The sequence below is a fragment of the Tinamus guttatus genome, unplaced genomic scaffold (genome assembly GCF_059628265.1).
Source record: "Tinamus guttatus ecotype Peru unplaced genomic scaffold, ASM5962826v1 Tinamus_guttatus_pri_ptg000406l, whole genome shotgun sequence".
NCBI lineage: Eukaryota > Metazoa > Chordata > Aves > Tinamiformes > Tinamidae > Tinamus > Tinamus guttatus.
Genome location: NW_028288940.1, coordinates 261,747 through 280,881, shown reverse-complemented (window position 1 = coordinate 280,881; position 19,135 = coordinate 261,747). Strand labels below are relative to the sequence as shown.

The window sequence follows — 19,135 nt, the reverse complement described above, 5'->3', positions numbered from 1 at the left end:
GGCAGAAGAAGAAAGCATTATATCGCTTAGAGGTAAATAAATTTTAAATATAAATTCTATATTTATAAATTACTATATAAAGCTTATGACTATACAAATAATAATCTTATTATTGTTAAATCTTATTATTGTAAATTATTATTTGTAAATTGTTAATTTTTGTAAAACTTATTTCTAGAACATTTGAAATATGAAAGCATTTTAAATGATGATACTTCACTAAAGTAGTTTTGCATGATAACATAATCCAGATATGTACTTTCCTAGTTTACTCATTATCCTTTGCTATTCCTTTTTATCCTACATATTCTTCTCCCTCTCCCTCCTTCACATTTGTTTCAATTGCTTATAGGTACATGTCTTCCCAGCTGTCACACTAACACAAACTCACTCCCCTCACTCCATGTAAATCAATCCCTCTAGCAGATGATCATTAAAAAGATCTTATATCTGCACAGAGCATTAGAAGCAGAGAGTTCTCAGACTCCTGTATCTCTGATCAAGATTTTAAATCCTCTCAGCATCAGAGGTGCTGGCATATACAGGCAAGAGATAAATAGTTTTGAGAAAATGATGAAAAGTATAGTTCAGCATTTACTCACATTCCAAGAGAAACTGAAAGGATAATTAAAAAATTCAGTTATTATATGGAACACAATGAGCTTACAAGAGAAACTGCTCATATAAGGTCGTTTGCTTGTAGCCACCTTGTAACAAAAATACCTTGGTCAGTAAAGATACCATCTGCAAAAAAGCTGAAATATAGTAGTAACAGAAAATTCAGTGGCATCGAGAAAAATGGTGTTGCCACTTGAGAAACACCTTAAATAGTTGCACGAATATTAGGAGTAAACAAAAGAACAGGAAATATCTGTTCTCAAACAAGCTCGCTCCTGCCATCCCACCACTCCACAACTTACCCTTCCCCATCGCCCCCCGCAAAAATTAATGGAAGGTGGTAATTCACACTTCCATAATACCTATATGAAGGGTAAGATTTGCTGCAGATGGATAAGAAGGAAGAAAACAGGAAATAAAAAAGCTTTTGTATATGCAGAAGACACTACTTTGTTTTTGTTAAGTCCAGAAAATGCAGAGAAACAAACTAGTAGGCATTCCTAGGCGAAGTTACAGGAATAAAGCGTAGAGAACAGTCATTCACTTCATAATCAATAGGTAAAGGAACAAGTGCCTAGAAATAAAAGAAAAAATCCTGAAAGTAACAAGCCTATTACTTAATGACAAAAAATGATCCAATGGAAACATGCAAAAGGATGATGTAGTCTTCAAACAAACAAACAAACAAACAACTTCAGAACAAGATAATTTGTGGCTAGGTATTTTACTATAAATACCATTAACAGCAGGAAGGCAGAAACGTAGTAATATGGAAACGACACACCACAAATACTTAAATTAGCTACACAAATTAAAACAATAAAAAAGACTAATTGAATTTACTCTAGGCTAACTGTAGTTGAAACAGCTTCTGAAACAATATTGATCATCTCCAAGAACTGGCAAGAGGATGAAAGAAGTTTTGAAAATTAAAGCAATAGCTGATGTGGGTTTGTCAGGAAAAAAAATGCATGAAATCAATCCTTGTTTAACAGAGCACAAGCTGTGACGTATCTTGACTTTATTAAAGCTTTTATCACTATTCCACATGACACATAAGGGAAATATGATCCTAATTAAATGTAGGGCAAGTGTCATCACCAAAACATAAGAGACAAAATACCAAGAATTCACCGTCAAATTGGAAGCATATATTTAGCAGACTGAAATGAGAGTTTGGAAATATTCATCAACAGGAAGGATAAAACAGAGAATAAATTCCTCTAAACCTACGGGAAACATCCATTTGGATTGCTCCAAGTATCTCAGGGTGATACGCAAAATGACAGTGAAGTTTACATTATTCAGGAGGGATCAGGCTGAGATGGAGGAAGAAGAAATCAAGTGTATCAAGTGTAGAAATACAAAGAAGGGAAAAACTGGTGAAACAGATGAAAAAAAAAAAAACCAAACAAACAAACAAACCACCACCACTGATTATGACCTGGTAACAGAAGCATAGAAACATCAGCCAAAGATGCTCTTGACTTATTCATTCTGTCTCCTCACTTGACAAGGGCACATGAGCCTCTCAGGTTCCCTGTTGTCCTTACATTCCTGTGATTCAGTGGAACCCATGTTCTGTGATTTGCACTGACCTTGTCAGAAAAATCCTTTGTGAACCCAGTTAGCCCCTTGCTGCACAATACTACAAGAGTCCCTTTGTTGCACTTCAATTTCAAAGAAAACAAAGAAAACAAAACAAAAAAAAATTCTCAACCATGAGTATAGGAAGAGTTTACTAAAGCTGTAGAAAAATTGGACTATGAAAGGAGAAATAAAATTAAGATCATAATGGAAATTCAATTTCCAACTTAAACACCATAACTTTTACTACTTTACTATAAAACATATTACTAGGCACTGAAATGCTCTGATACAGATTCTTAGGGGAGAGAAATAGTTATGTGCCAGAGCCAAAATACTTCCTTACAATAACCTTCTCTGGTTCATATATTAGAGGAAATGATACATTGGTTATTTATTAAAATTCCTCAAAAAGAGTAAATATATTTACCTTTAATCCTCCTTTGTCATCAGGCAACATAGGAACATTTAAGCAATGCCTGCTTCTGGAATAAGGCAAAGATGATCTGCAATTCGGCTTACTCTTGTCTTTGCTTACTTGCATGCATGCTGATGCTAGTAATCGTACAAGTTCTGTGTCTAAAAGAAAACAAATTTATACATTTTGGTCTATTTTGCTCGAAGTCCCTCAAAACATAAATCATGACTCATATGCTAACATTTTCCCTATGAATGTAACACAATACATCAGACAATCCATCCAAAACTCTGATGCCAAGGTCCCGAACTAACTTTCCTTCCATCTTCTTCAGAGTAACATTCTAAAACAACTCTCAAACCCAGAAGTAGATTAGCCCCCAAAACCTCTTTGCTCAGCCTGTGTTTCCCACCCCTCTTCCTCACACAGCCACTGCAGACTTATTCCCATCCCTCTCAAGGTATTTCTCAGTAAGCATGCTATTCAGTCATAACCAGTCGGCTAAGATGCAGTGTACTGTTTCCACTCTCACTTTGGTATAGGGCAAAAACAACACTGGGATGCATCCTTTTCTCACCTGACCCAGAAGAGAGCAGAGAAAAATGAATATTTCTTCTTCAAGTATAGGTTTCAGAAAAGAAGCTTGAAATTAAATCCCAAAGAGAAAAGGCATGCTCAGCCTGGACAATGGAGAAACACAGTAAGGAAAAAGGGTGTGGGGAGAGAAAAAAAAAAGGGGGGGAACAAAGAATAAGAGATGAAGATAGGAAAGCAAAAATTATTCTGTAAAACTGTATTTTGTACAGAAGTCAGAAAAAGGCTGGCGGAAGAACAGGAAAAAACTACATTTATATTCCCTTTGTTGAACAGCTAACAACCTAATTAGTCTGTCCTACAAATAAATTAGCTAAAAGAAAAACATTTACCATCTTTAGTCACTAAAATTTCATATTACTAGTGCTTTGCTATTGACAAAGACAAGGTATCTACTGTCAACTAACACCATCATCAGTAAATATGGAAACAACAAACATTTATTCCATCAGAAGAGTTTTGTCTTCAGAAAAGGGAATTCAGGTAACAGACCAGGTTAATAAGAAAGTGCCAAATTATAGTCTAAATGAATTACAACAAAACCTTAATGTATTTCACCAAAGTCAACCTGAAGTCTGTTGCTTTTTTCTTCCTAAAGCATTTCTCATAGAAAACAGTTTGGAACCTTGAAATGTGATTTGTTCTCAGCCTTCTAGTAGGAGCTTCAGCCAGGAGTTACTGCTTTCCATCAAACTATACTCTCTCTGTCCTGTCCCTTTATTACCATTTACTAAGTAGAAATTTCTAGCTCCATAAATTGGGCATTTCCCTAAGTTCTGTGTCAATGACCAGGGCCACCACATCCAGATGCCACAATATCTGCTAACCCATAAATGCATGTTTTCATCTAAATAATTAGCTCAAATACCACTTTCAATATTTCACCACCCTCAAGAGATACTCCAAGGAACTATAATGGATTTTCTAGATCGGAAGAGATGTTTTTCCACTGTGTTGTTGAGATTACAATCATTTTCTCAGTGCTCTTTGAAAAAACATACCTGGATCATTCAGCAGCATTATCAGGTCAAAAGCCGTGTATCCATTTTTTGTTCGGAGATTGACACCAGCTCCTTGATTTAACAAATATTTTACAACTTCTGTGTTTCTTCCAGGGAGAAAAGATAAAAAAAAGAGTCACATTAGGAGAAAAAAAAGGGGGGGGGGGGAGGGGGGGAGAAAGAGAGAGAAAAGCCTAATATTTAATTCCCAAACTTCTATACATTGCTCCTCCATTAGAACACAGTGATTTAGTTTTTCAATGGCTAAGCAAGTCTAAAATTTGCCCAGAAGTTATACCACAGCTCCTGATGCATTTTGCCTTCTCCTTAAAAATTTGTCACCCAGCCCGCTTTCCATTCAGGGCATACAGAGCAACAAAACACTCTCCTCATGCTGCTGCTGCTGCTCCTCCTGAGAAGGCTAAAATTAAGGTTCTTGGAGGCTGATGATTTTCCACCTCCCAGAAAACACGAAGGGCAGTATTTTTTGTCGATGTGCAGCTCTCAGCTGCACTCCCTGCTTCCCAGGACCCCAGTGGGATCAAAATAGCTTCATCTTCACCTTTGTAAATGGTCTCATCTGTAATAACTGGGAAAACTTCAGCTCCTCCAAACAGTGATCCACTACTCAGATAACCTGCCTGGATGCGACCTTGTGCCACGTGCTCTGGGTGTCCCTGCTTGAGCAGAGGCGTTAGACTAGATGATCTCTAGAGATCCCTTCCAACCTCAACCACTCTGTGGTTCTGTACGTTGGAGATCTTGTGTGCAATATCAGACCTGTTTCTGAAGTTTGATTCTTAACTGCCACTGTTCATTTATAAAACCTTCGCAGTAGCCTCAGCGAAAGAGCCAGTCAGGTCTCTGGTGGGATAAATCTCAGAAAAGACAATGGAAACTGAAGGTTATATAAGCCTCAACTCATAAGAATGGTAAGACTGGAAAGCACGGCACATGAAAAGGTGACTGAAGTTCCACAACTTGATGTAGACTGACAGTCCTGATAGGAGGTGACATTATCTTACAAAACACTAAAAATAAGCCAAGACTGAAAGCTAAAATCTGCACAAAAATTCCTGGTATCTACTTGGCACATGAGGCTTTCAGCACTTCCAGGGCAAGGTTTAAGCATCCAGGTACACTATCCATTTATTAAAACCAAAATGGTGTTCACACAATGGTGTCCTTGAAAACCTAACAGCACTATAGAGTTGTATAGAATTGAAGCACACAATTCCTCAAGTTCTTATATGAGTTACCTGCTTCCTAAGCCAATATCCCAAAAGATTTTTCTATTTAAATGTAGGACAAAGACTGAAACTTACTTATTGCTAAATCTCAAGAAAACATACAACTTACCCATGGTACGTTGCCTGCATTAGTGCTGTCCAGCCATGAACATTATCCTGTTTGTCAATATCTGCATTTTTCTCAACAAGGAGCTGGACAAGGGGCAGCTGTCCAGTTACAGCTGCAATCATTAACGGTGATGCACCATCACCATTAGTAATATTGACCTGACCTGGGTCTTCTTCAAGAATCTCTTTAAGCAGCTGAAAGTTTCCTACAAAATAGTGATAAAACACAAGTAACAAATAACTGCTTAGCCACCGAATTGATAGCTATTTTGATTTACTAACACTAATGGCTAATCAGTGGAGTTAAACCAGAAAAAGTAAAGCATACATTACTCTATTGTTTCACTTCCATGATGTTTTTTAGAATTGTCTCCTCTTTTTTCCCCTCCCTCTACCTATACCTACGCTACAATCCCCTTAAAGAATCATTTTCCAAAATAAATCCACTAAACATAAAGGCTGTATGACACACGTGAAGACACTAATAAGGGATGTTTCCATAAAATTGTCATAAGACACAGAGTTGTACAAAGAAAACTGTTGAGGATTCTAATCCTGCTGAGGACAAACCATGGCGTTTCAGCTTATTTTCACAAACAGAAATCACGAAAAAGAATTTTTATTTCATTTTTTTTATTATTTCTTGAAATAGGAAACATACAGAAGTACGGAAATGATTTTTGTGTTCCAATTCAGAAAAGATAGCAGATAGCCTTTTTGACACCAACTTTTATCACACACACTGTTAAACAAAGTGTTGGAGCCTACAGTTTGGAGCCTACAGAGGCTTCAGAGAAGATCTTGACCTCTGGCCTGGACACTTCTTAACCCAGTAATATTTTTTTAAACAATGTTGTCAGCTGTAGCCAAGAATTTCAGGAGAATCAAAAGGCATTTGGCGACCAGTATTCCCCTGGCTCCCCTAAAACTTCAACTACCCCGAGATCAACTGGAAGGACAACACTGCCAGGCACAAACAGTCCTGGAGGTTCCTGCAGAGCGTCAATGATAACTTTTTGATGCAGGTTGTGGAGGAGCCGACGAGGAGAGGTGGGCTACTGGACCTCGTGCTATCAAACAGGGAGGGACTTGTAGGAAATGTTAAGGTGGGGGGTAGCCTCGGCTGCAGTGACCATGAGTTGTTGGAGTTCAGGATGCAACGAGGAGGTGGCAGGGCTGTAAGCAGCCTTGCGACGATGGACTTCAGGAGGGCCAACTTTAGCCTCTTCAGAGGCCTTCTTGGAAGAATCCCATGGGCTAGAGCTCTAAAAGGAAGGGGGGCCCAAGAGAGCTGGTTAGTTTTCAAGCGGCACTTCCTCCACGCCCAGCAGCAGTGCATCCCTGTGTGTAAGAAGTCAGGCAGAGGGGGCAGGAGACCTGCGTGAATGAGCAAGGAGCTTGTGGCAATGCTCAAGCAGAAGGCGCCGGTATACAGAATGTGGAAAAAAGGACAGGTCCCCTGGGAGAAATACAGGAACGTTGTCAGAGAATGCAGAGATGTGACAGGGAAAGCTAAGGCGCGGTTGGAACGCAATCTGGCAAGGGATGTTAAAAATAACAAGAAAAACTTCTTCAAATACATTAACAGCAAAAGGAAGATCAGAGAAAACGTGGGTCCGCTGGCGGACGGGATGGGCACCCTGGTTACAAATAACACAGAAAAAGCAGAGATGCTGAATGCCTTCTTTGCTTCGGTGTTTACCAAGGGCAGCCCATTAGAGCCCCAGGCCCTAGGGACAAGAGAAGAAGCCGGTGGAGAGGAAGACTTGCCCTGGGTAGAGGAAGATTGGGTCAGAGAGCACCTAAGAAAACTCGATACCCACAAATCCATGGGCCTGATGGGATGCACCCCAGAGTGCTGCGTGAGCTGGCAGATGCCATAGCTAAGTCGCTCTCCATCATCTTTGAAAGATCCTGGAGAATGGGGGAGGTGCCGGAAGACTGGAAGAAAGCCAATGTCACGCCAGTCTTCAAAAAAGGCAAGGAGGACCCAGGCAACTACAGGCCAGTGAGCCTCACCTCCGTCCCCGGAAAAGTGATGGAACGGCTCATACTGGCTGTTGTCTCCAGGCACATGGAGGACAAGAAGGTGCTCAAGAGTAGTCAGCATGGATTCACCAAGGGGAAATCTTGCTTGACTAACCTGATAGCCTTCTATGATGGAATGACCGGCTGGGTAGATGAGGGGAGAGCGGTGGATGTCGTCTATCTCGACTTCACCAAGGCTTTTGACACTGTCCCTCACAACATCCTCCTGGGCAAGCTCTGAAAGTGTGGGATAGATGAGTGCACAGTGAGGTGGATTAAGAACTGGCTGGATGACAGAGCTCAGAGGGTGGTGATCAGTGGTGACGAGTCTAGTTGGAGGCCTGTAGTTAGCAGTGTCCCCCAGAGGTCAGTCCTCGGTCCAGTCCTGTTCAATTTATTCATCAATGACCTGGATGAAGGCACAGAGTGCTCCCTCAGCAAGTTTGCTGATGATACCAAACTGGGCGGAGTAGTCAACACCCCAGAGGGCTGCGCTGCCATCCAGAGGGACCTGGACAGACTGGACAACTGGTGGGCGGTGAAAAACCTCATGCAATTCAACAAGGCCAAGTGCAAGGTCCTGCACCTGAGGAGGAATAACCCCAGACACCAGCACAGGCTGGGGACTGACCTTCTGGAGAGCAGCTCTGCAGAGAGGGACCAGGGCGTCATGGTGGACGACAAGTTGACCATGAGGCAGCAGTGTGCCCTCGTGGCCAAGAAGGCCAATGGAATCCTGGGGTACATTAAGAAGAGCATCTCCAGCAGGTCGAGGGAGGTGATCCTGCCCCTCTACTCAGCCCTGGTGAGGCCACATCTGGAGTACTGTGTCCAGTTCTGGGCTCCACAGTACAAGAGGGATGTGGAGCTGCTGGAGAGAGTCCAGCACAGGGCTACAAGGATGATCAGGGGCCTGGAACATCTGCCCTATGAGGAGAGGCTGAGGGAGCTGGGCCTGTTCAGCTTGGAGAAGAGAAGGCCGAGAGGGGATCTAATCAGTATCTATAAGTACCTCAAGGGAGGCAGTGAGGATGGTGCTGGCCTCTTTTCACTGGTGGCCATCAACAGAACTAGAGGAAACGGCCACAAACTAAAGCACCAAAAGTTCCACAGGAACTTAAGGAAAAATTTCTTAAGAGTGAGGGTGACAGAGCACTGGAACAGGTTGCCCAGAGAGGTTGTGGAGTCTCCTTCTCTGGAGATCTTCAAAACTCGCTTGGATGCAGTCTTGCGCCACGTGCGTGTGCAGAGGGGTTGGACTAGATGACCTCTAGAGGTCCCTTCCAGCCTTAAGCATTCCATGATTCTATCAAAACTCCTGGCCAGTAAGGCTGTACGTCACATAGTATGATAAAGGCAGCTGATCTCTCTAAAATTGTAATCGACTTGAAAAATAAGTTTTGGTGGCTTAAGTTTAAAAGAGCTAACATGTATGAGAAACTTGCATTCCTGTTACCTATCATCTCTTTCTTCCTCGCTATCATGTAAGTCATTTTACAGTTCTGGCAGCTTGAAAAGCCATACAGTTTCTCAGGTGGTGAATTGAAGCTACTTAATGCTGTTAATAAACTTGAAAGCCTGCAAGAGCTGCGGCTGTTCAGCCTGAAGAGGAGAAGACTGAAATGAAATCTTACCAACACGTACAAGTATCTGAAGGGAGGACTACCATGGGATGGGGCCAGACTCTTCTCTGTGGTGCCCAGTAACAGGATGAGAGGCAATGAGCACAAACTGAAACACACGAAGTTCTGTCTGAACATAAGTAAAAACATCTTTACTCTGACAGTGACAGAGCACTAGAACAGAGTGTCCAGAGAGGTTGACTATCTATAAGGAAGGAGACTCCACAATCTACAATTCCTAGGTTATATAGATATTCAACTACCACAGTCCTGTACAGCTTCCTCTAGGTGACCCTGCTTGACCAGATGGCTTGGACTAGACCATCTTCAGAGGTCCCTTCCAACCTCAACCATTCTGTGATTAACTGAACGGCAACTGCTAAGCTATCACACCCCACAGGATTAGATATGAATGCTAAGGCCAAGAGTGACTATTTAAAATATACCTCTAACTTTTCAGTTGGAATGCAATGACAATAAATAGAATTATTTGGATAGATGTCAAGAAACAATGACATTTTCCTTCACAATATTTCTCAAATACAATAAAAAAAGAATCTAAAATCCATCAGTAACAGAGGAGGTTCTCCTTCTGGCCGCAACCCCTTGTTCAAAGAGATGGAATGAACCACACCAGAGGCTTCATGATTGTATTACAGCAGACACGTGGACAAGCTTGCCATGCATATATCCCAGTCAGGGGTAAATTTGGCTTTCAGCAACACGTGATCATATTTTCTGTGACACAGTTACAGAAAGCATATACACTGAGGCTTTAACACATCCTGAGTCTGTGTAAGTGCAAATGAAATATGGTACATTTTACATAGCACAAAGACCAAGCCAGTAAGACTGCTGGACCTGCACTGACTCTGTGCTACATGCTCTGCACAGCGTTCTTGGCTTTGGTAGCATAGCCAGATAGACTGCTAAAACATTTCCACACAAAGTCTGTCCAGGTCCCTTTGGACTTACTAAAGAGTCACAGTTTGTACACCTAATTCCCATGGTGTTTTCCATCTGTCTTCACTGCCTAACTCTTCAGGCTTTATGAGAGAGTACTAATTAGCTCAGCAAAGATGCTGCAGATCTTGTATTGCACTCAAGAGTGCAACAATACTAGAATGTATTAGCTCAGATTAAAAACCTGAGCCAGTGTTGTGCATTCATCCGTGGCTCACTTGAAAATAAGCCCACTTTCCAGTCCACACCATTTGGGAGCACGTTGCAGAGAAGCATATGGAGGTGGCTCTACAAAAGCTCATCAAGTTCTGAGCAGGACCTCCCAGACCCAGCAGGGCAAACTTGCTGACTGCACTGGGGTGCCTATGCAACATGCTTCAGGACCTGTACTTTAAATGTTTCTTCACCATCTAGGTGAAGAACTGGCCTCAAGTAATGGCAAATTGGCTTGACAGGGACACAAGCACACAAGATACCCTTTATGAGACTCTCATAGGTCTCACAGTACACCTCTCAGACAAGTTCATTAAGCATAAGACTTATTCTCACATAAGAACAGTGTCTTTCCATACTTGAAAAAAACATCAAACAGAACTAAGTGACTCAATTCTCCTTACTATCTACACAATTACAGCAGAAAGCTGTGGGTTCTAATACACTTGAGAACAAATACAAGAGCAGGAACAAACATAAGAGCAGGAACCAGACATGATTCAAGAACAACGAGCCACTCTAACTTACCAGAAAGGCTACAAACGGTGCAGTTTAAACCTGTGACACTTGAGCAGGAAGAGAACAGTCCTGCTTCCCAACTCCGGGCCAACACGTGGCAAGACTCAGGCCAAATCCATCATCCAAGCACCTTTGTCTGTACTAGGAGATTCAGGAAGAGAGGTACCAGAAAGCTCTTTGCTGAGTTTAACCCATCAGTTGAATTGAAACCAAGGGGTGAACCAGCTTTTCCTGTCTCCCAAGGAACAGGTATTTTGTGTGCTCATGAAAAGTAACTGTTACTCATGAGGGCAGGGGCTAACACACTCAGTTACAACACACCTACATAGCAGAAGCCAACGTAATTTTGCACCATTTAGAATTTTTGTTTTCATGCTTCAAGTTTATCAGGAAGAAAGTTTTTCAAATCAAGTGTGGACTTAGAATAACTGAAACAACTAAATCATATTGTTTTGGCATGAAGGATACAACAACGAATTTTGAACGTAAACTACAGAAAGCATTTTTTTTTAATTAAAAGAAAAATAAGCAGGGAAAAAAAGAGAGAGAGACGTGAAAAACAGAACACACTGTCCCAGCTTCCCATTAGAGGAAACAAGTGTGCCCCACAGTTGCAAGAACTAGACATGGAAAAATCCAGTCAGTACCTACCCAATTTCAAAGCATGAAAGACATCAGGTTGCCTCTTTTCTTTATCTGAAAAGATATAAATAGTTAGAACAACAAACACTACAAAACCAAAGTTTTCTAATAAAGCTTGTATAGTAAAAAATATAAACAAACTCTATATTTTGTAAGGCATTGTTTGGACATATAGAATCAGAAAGAAAGCACTCAGACTTTATATGACACCTTTGGGAGAAGTGGTTCACCTGAATGGCTTTCTGTACAGAATTATGGTTAAAAAATATGTTAAAGATTTCTGTTTTTCAATGTCTATTTTGTATCTGGAAATGGTATTTGGAAACTTCTGGGTTTCAAGCCTGAGAGACTAAAATATCAGTTAAACAGATAAATTAAGGTTCTGTGGGATGGTGCAATCTTTTGCAGAGGTGTAAACATTGAGCAATAAAGGACTTGAAATAAAGGACTTTGAAAAGTGATTCAAAAAGAATTTCAAAAGATTTTTTTTTCTCAAGTACTGCCAGATTAATTTCTTAAATTCACAAAATACTGTTAATTTTACTACCCAAATTATTTGCTACTTGTGCGTCAACACAGATACTTTGGGAATGAAGAACTGGGAAATTAAGTAAGAAGTTAAACTATTATAAAGTTAAAATATTTTGAGTAAAGGATATTGCTTCCTACAGGCTTTTCTAAGTGCTTTGAGACTGCTGACACAATGTATGATGAGGAAAAAAAATAGTTACTTATTTTACTCCTTCCTTTTCTGAGTAAAATTAGAAAAATACATCTTTCTCCATCTCCCAAAGTATCAATGACACCACAGAACCAATGGGAGATGAAGGTTTTAAGAAAAACAGGAGATGTAGAGAGATCTCAGCCTAAATTTACCATTTTTATGATACATCTGAAAAAAAAAAAGTTATTGTTCACAGTTTGACCTTAAAGGAAGCCTGAAAAATGATGAGGTGCTGGAAGAAAGTGTTATACAGACTGTACAAACTGCAGCAAGAACAAGGACAGTGTGTAGCGAACAACAGAACTTTACCAGGCAATTCAGAGTTTTGTTTCTGAAAAAAACCCCAACACAAAAGTCACTTTTGTTTTGGATGCAATGCTTCCTATCTATACTAATGGATCAGAAGTTTTTTCTGCTGACTTATATTTGAAATAACATTTTTTCCCCCCTTAGAACATATTCCAGTGTTCACAAAAGAATAAAGCTATGGTCAAACATCACAATGGAAATACCTGGCATTTTTTTGTTGTTGTTTTTGTTACCCCTCCCTGCTCCAATTAATCTACTCTTCTGCGGATGCTCTCTACCCTTCAGCAGAGGTGACAAAAACATCCTCATCAGAGCTGGAAAGGATGATTATGGAAGACTTTCTCTGCACTGTGACTAGCTCATGTTTATTATCAGGGACCAGTCACAGCCCAATGTCTACAGCTAACCAGTTCTGCCTGGTGGCTTGGCTATATGAGAGTCCAAGTTTCAACTCAGCCTATAAATCAATACACGACTAAGTTAAAATCTTCTCCGAAGCAGAAAGAAACATCAGATTTCTGTCCTTGTTTCTTGCAGCTCAATCTTCCTTTATACTTTAAGAATAACACCAAATTTAAAAAAATGTTACAAATTTTAAGCAAGAGAGGCATGGCTGTATTGGAATGTGGCTATGTCCATGCTGCAGAGCAATACAGAGATAATTACCTCATTTTTAAATAAGCCTATGTGGGCAAAGTAGCAGATGGCTGGGAGTGGACTAATTTTCCCTACAGACTTTCTGCCACCAGGGCTGAGTACCTGGAATCCTTAGGTTTTAAAGCAAGTACTACAATGAGTAAAAATCTAGATGCCAGCTTTTCCAAACCCTCTTCTTAGGCACCTCCCAACATCTGTCTACATTATAAAGTACAAATATCTTGAAAGCTATCCCCAAACATCCAAATGTAGAATAAGATCTCAAACTTCCAAATGACTTATTGATGCTCAAGTGTCCAAAGCAATGTTCAAACCAAACTGAATCACTTCAGAAGAAGATTTAACATCTTTCTGTAAGGTCCAAAATTTTGGAGAGGAGAAAAAGAGGCTAATCCATGATACTTGAAAAGCATTAGTACAAGACACTCATTTTTATTTTTATTTATTTACATATATATATATATGTATACACACATATATATAAGGCTAAGTTAATTTGGAAAGGTAATCGGAGAAAGACACCACTCAATTTTTATTCATCTTTGCACATTTATCCACAAAGAATATTTAAGAAACTAAATGTCATTTCAAAATGACAGATAAGCAGATAACAGTATTTGTGATGTCTCTTTAATAAAAATTATATGCAGAAAACTAGCAGAGTATGAACTTGTTTATTAATTCAACTACTCAAAAGATCACAAAAAAGTAAAAAAAAAAATAGAAAATATACAATTCTGTACAGAATAAACATCTTTTAGTGTATATATTTAGACTGTATTTAAAAAAAAAAGTCAAAGTTGGCTTACATTTTCCTAAACTTTACCATCTACTAAAATATATCATCTCTATTTAAAGTGTATATAAAAAGTATTTCTCACATTATCATGGCTACAGCCACACTCCTGCTGCACATTCTTTAATCACACAGGAACAGATTGTTTCTTTACCTGGTCTCTCATCCCATTCCGTCAAGGAAGAGCCAGAATTAAAGCAACCACAAGAGCAGCATTTTATGCTGTTGACGTACATATGTACTACTATAAGTGAAACTTCACTTGAGATTTGCATTGAAGTAACGTATTGTTAATCTAGTTTTGCACACACCCAAGCACAGAATATGTGCGTCTGTAGGCATGCAAGCATGTATGTGTGTTCGGGGGGAGAGGGAGCAGGTTCCTTATTTATTCTATGAAATCCTCAAATTAATTCACTGATCAGGTTTTACGGAGACATTTAACCTTGACTGGGACACTTCACCTGTTGGAGATCCTATACCTCTATTAACTCACTCAGGGTCTTAGTGCCACTGCAAAACATAATACTCATTCATTTTTTCCTAATTTTAATATTTACCACAATTTACTTTGGCTGACAGGTGAAGAAGCCCCTCATTACTGTTTTTTTTTTTTTTTTGTGATTATGTAGACACTTTGTTAGTCAGATTTCTTAATTATCTCATTATAAAACTACACAGACTGAGCAGGCTTTCAGATGTACAGATTTTATATCTTGTACATTTTCCATGAGTCTCTAGTTTTTGACATTCCTCATTCAGTGCTATGCCAGTGGTCTTTTTCATTTTCTTCCTAAATAAGTATCTGTACCATGCATTTAAAAATAAAAAACAGACAGTAAAGAAAACCTTTAAAAATGTTTCAAACACTTTACGCTGCAGAACAGGAATTCTGTCATGCTAATCTGGACTAAATCGGTGAGGTTGAGTATGCGTGCCCTACCCAAGACAGGTGTTTCTACACTAACATTTCCTGTATCAAAGTAGTCTAGTTAGGTGTTTTTAAGAACATAATGTTCATTTAGAAAAAAAAGAAGACTCCTTCAATCTGTAATCAAGACTTCAGGAAAGCACACAAAACAGCAAAATAAACTTACTGCTCCATACCTGCCTGGGGCCTGATCGTCGTTAGAGATTCCAGATAGTCCTTCATGTCTTTGTGTTTGAAACCAACAGAGATCTCAAAAGGCGTTTTATGTAGTACATTCAGGTGATCAGCATTGGCCCCTTTGTCCATGAGCTGCTGAGCCAGGCTCACCTTTCCACTAACAGCTGCCAGCATTAAAGGACTCCAGCCCATCGTCTTCACAGTGTAATTACAGTTAGCTCCCCAATCTAGCAACAGATGGACCACTGCCTCATGTCCATGCTGGGCTGCTGCCATTAGCGGGGTGATATCCGGCAGGTCTTCTCTGCTGCTGTTCAGTAAGCCCATCCTAAAATGGTCATAGTTGTCTACAAAGGCCCCAGACTCCAGCAGCAGCTTCACCATGCTGACGTGGCCACCCCTAGAGGCCATCGTGAGCACGCTGGCTCCCAGCTTGTTCTGTGCGTTGAGATCGGCGCCATTCTCCAGCAGGATGTGAGCCACGCTTATATGTCCAAACCTTGACAGGCAGAGGTAAGAAAAGGAAGATAATGAACTCCTGAGGCAGCAAAAGGAAGCTGATACACACTTAACACGGAAAACCTGGTTACTAAACTGGTGTCTGTCAACTAATAGAAAGGACTGAAATGCTCCACGCGATCATTTATGCACCACTACATGTGACAGTGGCCACTTTCCCTGGAGAGGTGTGATCACCAGTTGAAACCTGTGCCTTCCTGATAGGTGACCATGCCCATAGTATATACACTGCCTTAAGGGGATGTCCCAGCCAATGCAGCAATGCGCTAGCATCATTTTTAACTGCAGGAGCATATCAAAAGCATAACACCATAAATCCTTCATCCCCATTTCTAGGTCCCAGAGAGGAATCCAAGTCAGCTTGCTCGAATATGGTAATTCTGTGAGATCCTAAGCATTGTGACTACAACTGAATGACTGGAATAAAAACTTTGACCAATGCTGAAACATATATATATACACACATATATATATATATATATACACACATATACATATATATATATATATACACATACACACACTACTTCATGAAATGGTTAGATGGGCTTTCATATTAGTGTCATCCTTTCCTTTCCAGTAGGGAAAGGCAGGCCTCAATACCAACTGACTATTGGCGGATCTGGTAATTTGCCAGGAGGCTACAACCAGCGATGCACCTCATGTACCCGTGACAACATGGAAATCCCTTCCTCCCCTCCTCAACTGGGGTGACATTCCACATTTTTTTAAAACATAACACATACGTAAGACAGATTTTGTGCTTCTTGATGCAGATACCATGTATTACTATACATTTGTACAGTATTTAATACAATCAAGCTTTGATCCAGAAAGCAGCTTTTCTATACTGCAGTGAAACAAATGGAGGAATTGCTACATAAAGCTACTAACGGCTAACAGCATATGAAGACTATTTTCCTTATCTTTCTTCCAAAAAATACACAGTTGCAGAAAGAACATTCCAGGGACTATCTAGTCCTTAGGTCCGTCAACACAGTAGTTCCTCAGCTGCTTGGTACATGTTTGGTGTCATACACGTACACTGTTTAGCAGGATTAACACAGGCAGAAAATTAACATGTGCATAATTTCTGACCAGTGTTTGAAAGGACTGTATTTAACTCATTTCTTTAAAATATATAGAGGGTTATCGTGATTTAGGTTTACTGTTTTTTGAGAATGAGTGCAAAACTTTCATTAATGGCAAAAAAAAAAAAAAGGTTTTTTTAAGCCTTTAAGAAAATAACAAAATTGCTGAACCTTGTCTTCCTTGTTCTTTCTGGAAAACTAGTTGTGTGACTCATTCTTTGGGAACTTTCTATGGGCTTTAATTAAATGGAGAATGTTGACTTTCAAACAATTTTTTTCTTCCAAGTATTTTAAACTTATGACATACAGATAAAAAAAATCTCACTCAAGCATTCAATTCTTACAGGAAAACAGTGTTCTCCAAATTTGGAAAGCACACATAATAATCCACAGCGTATTCATCTACATAAAGATAGCCACGAATGCAAGCATTAGCAATACTGGAATCTATTGTAACTCAGTAGGGAGTAATACTAAAACAATTGTGATAGATGACAAAAAACAACCAGGTTTGTTTTTAACGCTGTAAGAAACAAATTTCCATATACTCCCAAAGAGCCATTAAAGAAAATGAAGAAAAGTCAAGAGAAATGAAGCATTTCCATTTCCTTCTTTATGTTTTAAATCAGAGATTTCTGAACAAGTAGATAAAAAAGTCATTTTATATATATATATATATATATATATATTATTTCCAACTAATGAGAAGAAAAAAAAAGTTACCCTCAAAACCTCAGAAAAGAGTGATCCTTTGCCGGTTTTAGCTGTGAATTAGCAAAACGCAACTACAGCTGTAACTACATCTTTAAATGCAACCCAACAACCCACGTGCCCCACCCAAAAGAAGTTAAGCCTCAGGTTTATATAAGTTTTATATATATATATATATATATATATACATACATACACACACATAATTTATATAAGTTTACGCTTGACAAGCCATGGCTCCAGCCAGAGTCACCTGCCGTTAAGCAAACGGGCGGCTTCTCACATCCGCTCCCCAGCGGCCCCGTTCCGCACACGGACACGTTAGCCGGGCCGCACGACGTGGCGTTTCGCTCGCGAGGCTCGCACGGGCGCTCGCGGGCACGGCAGCTTCTCCCAGCCCCCCCACCGGGAGCCCTCCAGCCCTTCCCGGGAGCCGCTCGGCCGGGCCGGGGGAGGGCGGGCGCGAACTCGCGGGACGCGGAGCGGCCGCAGAGCCGCCCCCGCGGTGCCGCCCCGCGCCGGCGCATGGGGAGGCCGCCCGCGCGGCGCGCTCGCCCGCCCCTACCTGGCGGCCTGCATGAGCGGGCTCCAGCCATAGTGGTTACGGCTCTGCACCGAGGCCCCTTTGCGCAGCAGGAAGCGCACGAGCTGCTCGTGGCCGCCGGCCGCCGCGAACTGCAGCCCCGTGTTGCCGGCCTCGTCGGTGCCGTCCACGGGCACGGCGGCGGGCGCGGCCGCCCCCTCGCCGCGGGGCTCCGCCGGGCCCTCGGCGTCAGGGCCGCCGCCGGGCGGCCCCAGCAGCCGCTGCGCCGCCTCGCAGTCGCCCTGCTCGCAGGCGCGGAGGAGGAGCTGCACCGGCACGGGCACCCCGCACTCCCCCATGGGCAGCGCGGCCCGGCGCGGCTCCGCGGGGCGGGACGCGGCGAGGGGCCGCCCCGGCAGAGGGCGGCGAAGGGGGCCGGGCTCGGCCCCGCGCCGCTGCCTGCCCGCGCGGCCGCGGCCTGCGCTCTCCGCCTAACTGGGTGCTCCGTCCGCAACCGTCTTCGTCGCGCAGCTCTTTCACTCTCACCCGACACGGCCTCCTCCCCCGTCCCACCCCCAGCGGGTAGCGCGGCTCCGGCGCTCGCTCCGCTTAGGTTGTCCTTCAGCGCGCACTTGCACCCTCCTACTTTGTTTCTCCTTCAACTCGACTTGCTGCCATGTGACTCCTCCAAAAATGCACTTTCCGCCAGACATTGCCAGTCTGCTGTTCTTTTAGTTGAAGGAGTCTGAGCATACGATTCAAAGGTCCTGTGGCATAGTGCTGGTTCTTCACAGAATCACAAAATGGTTGAGGTTGGAAGGAACCTCTAGAGATCATCTAGTCCAACCCCCCTGCTCCAGCAGGGACACCCAGAGCAGGTGGCACAGGGTGGGGTCCAGGTGTGTTTGGAAGATCTCCAGAGAAGGAGACTTCACAGCTTCTCTGGGAGCCTGTTTTTGGCCCCCACCTCCTTAAAATCCAAGTGTCTTCTGTGTGGCTTCAGCCTCCTGGATAACCTGAAATGCTTTCCAAATTATATTGAGTTACAATAGCTAAAGTGAGGGGGAACCAAAGCAATAACCCTATGAGTTCAGCTGACCAATCATTCTGGAATGTTATATTCTGTGTACGTCC

General features: G+C 41.7%; 1 protein-coding gene across 1 annotated transcript in view; it reads right to left on the bottom strand.

The window, feature by feature from the left end:
* Nucleotides 1-18,360, bottom strand: part of ANKS6 (ankyrin repeat and sterile alpha motif domain containing 6) — a 36,749-nt gene extending 18,389 nt beyond the window's left edge. Inside the window, exons 1-6 of the mRNA XM_088531313.1 lie at nucleotides 18,044-18,360; nucleotides 15,157-15,656; nucleotides 11,573-11,617; nucleotides 5,578-5,782; nucleotides 4,219-4,325; nucleotides 2,636-2,784 (exon numbers count right to left, since the gene is read on the bottom strand). Coding sequence (XP_088387439.1) covers nucleotides 2,636-2,784; nucleotides 4,219-4,325; nucleotides 5,578-5,782; nucleotides 11,573-11,617; nucleotides 15,157-15,656; nucleotides 18,044-18,360 — 1,323 coding nt within the window. The remainder of the gene's footprint in view (nucleotides 1-2,635; nucleotides 2,785-4,218; nucleotides 4,326-5,577; nucleotides 5,783-11,572; nucleotides 11,618-15,156; nucleotides 15,657-18,043) is intronic.
* Between the last annotated feature and the right edge of the window lie 775 nt (nucleotides 18,361-19,135).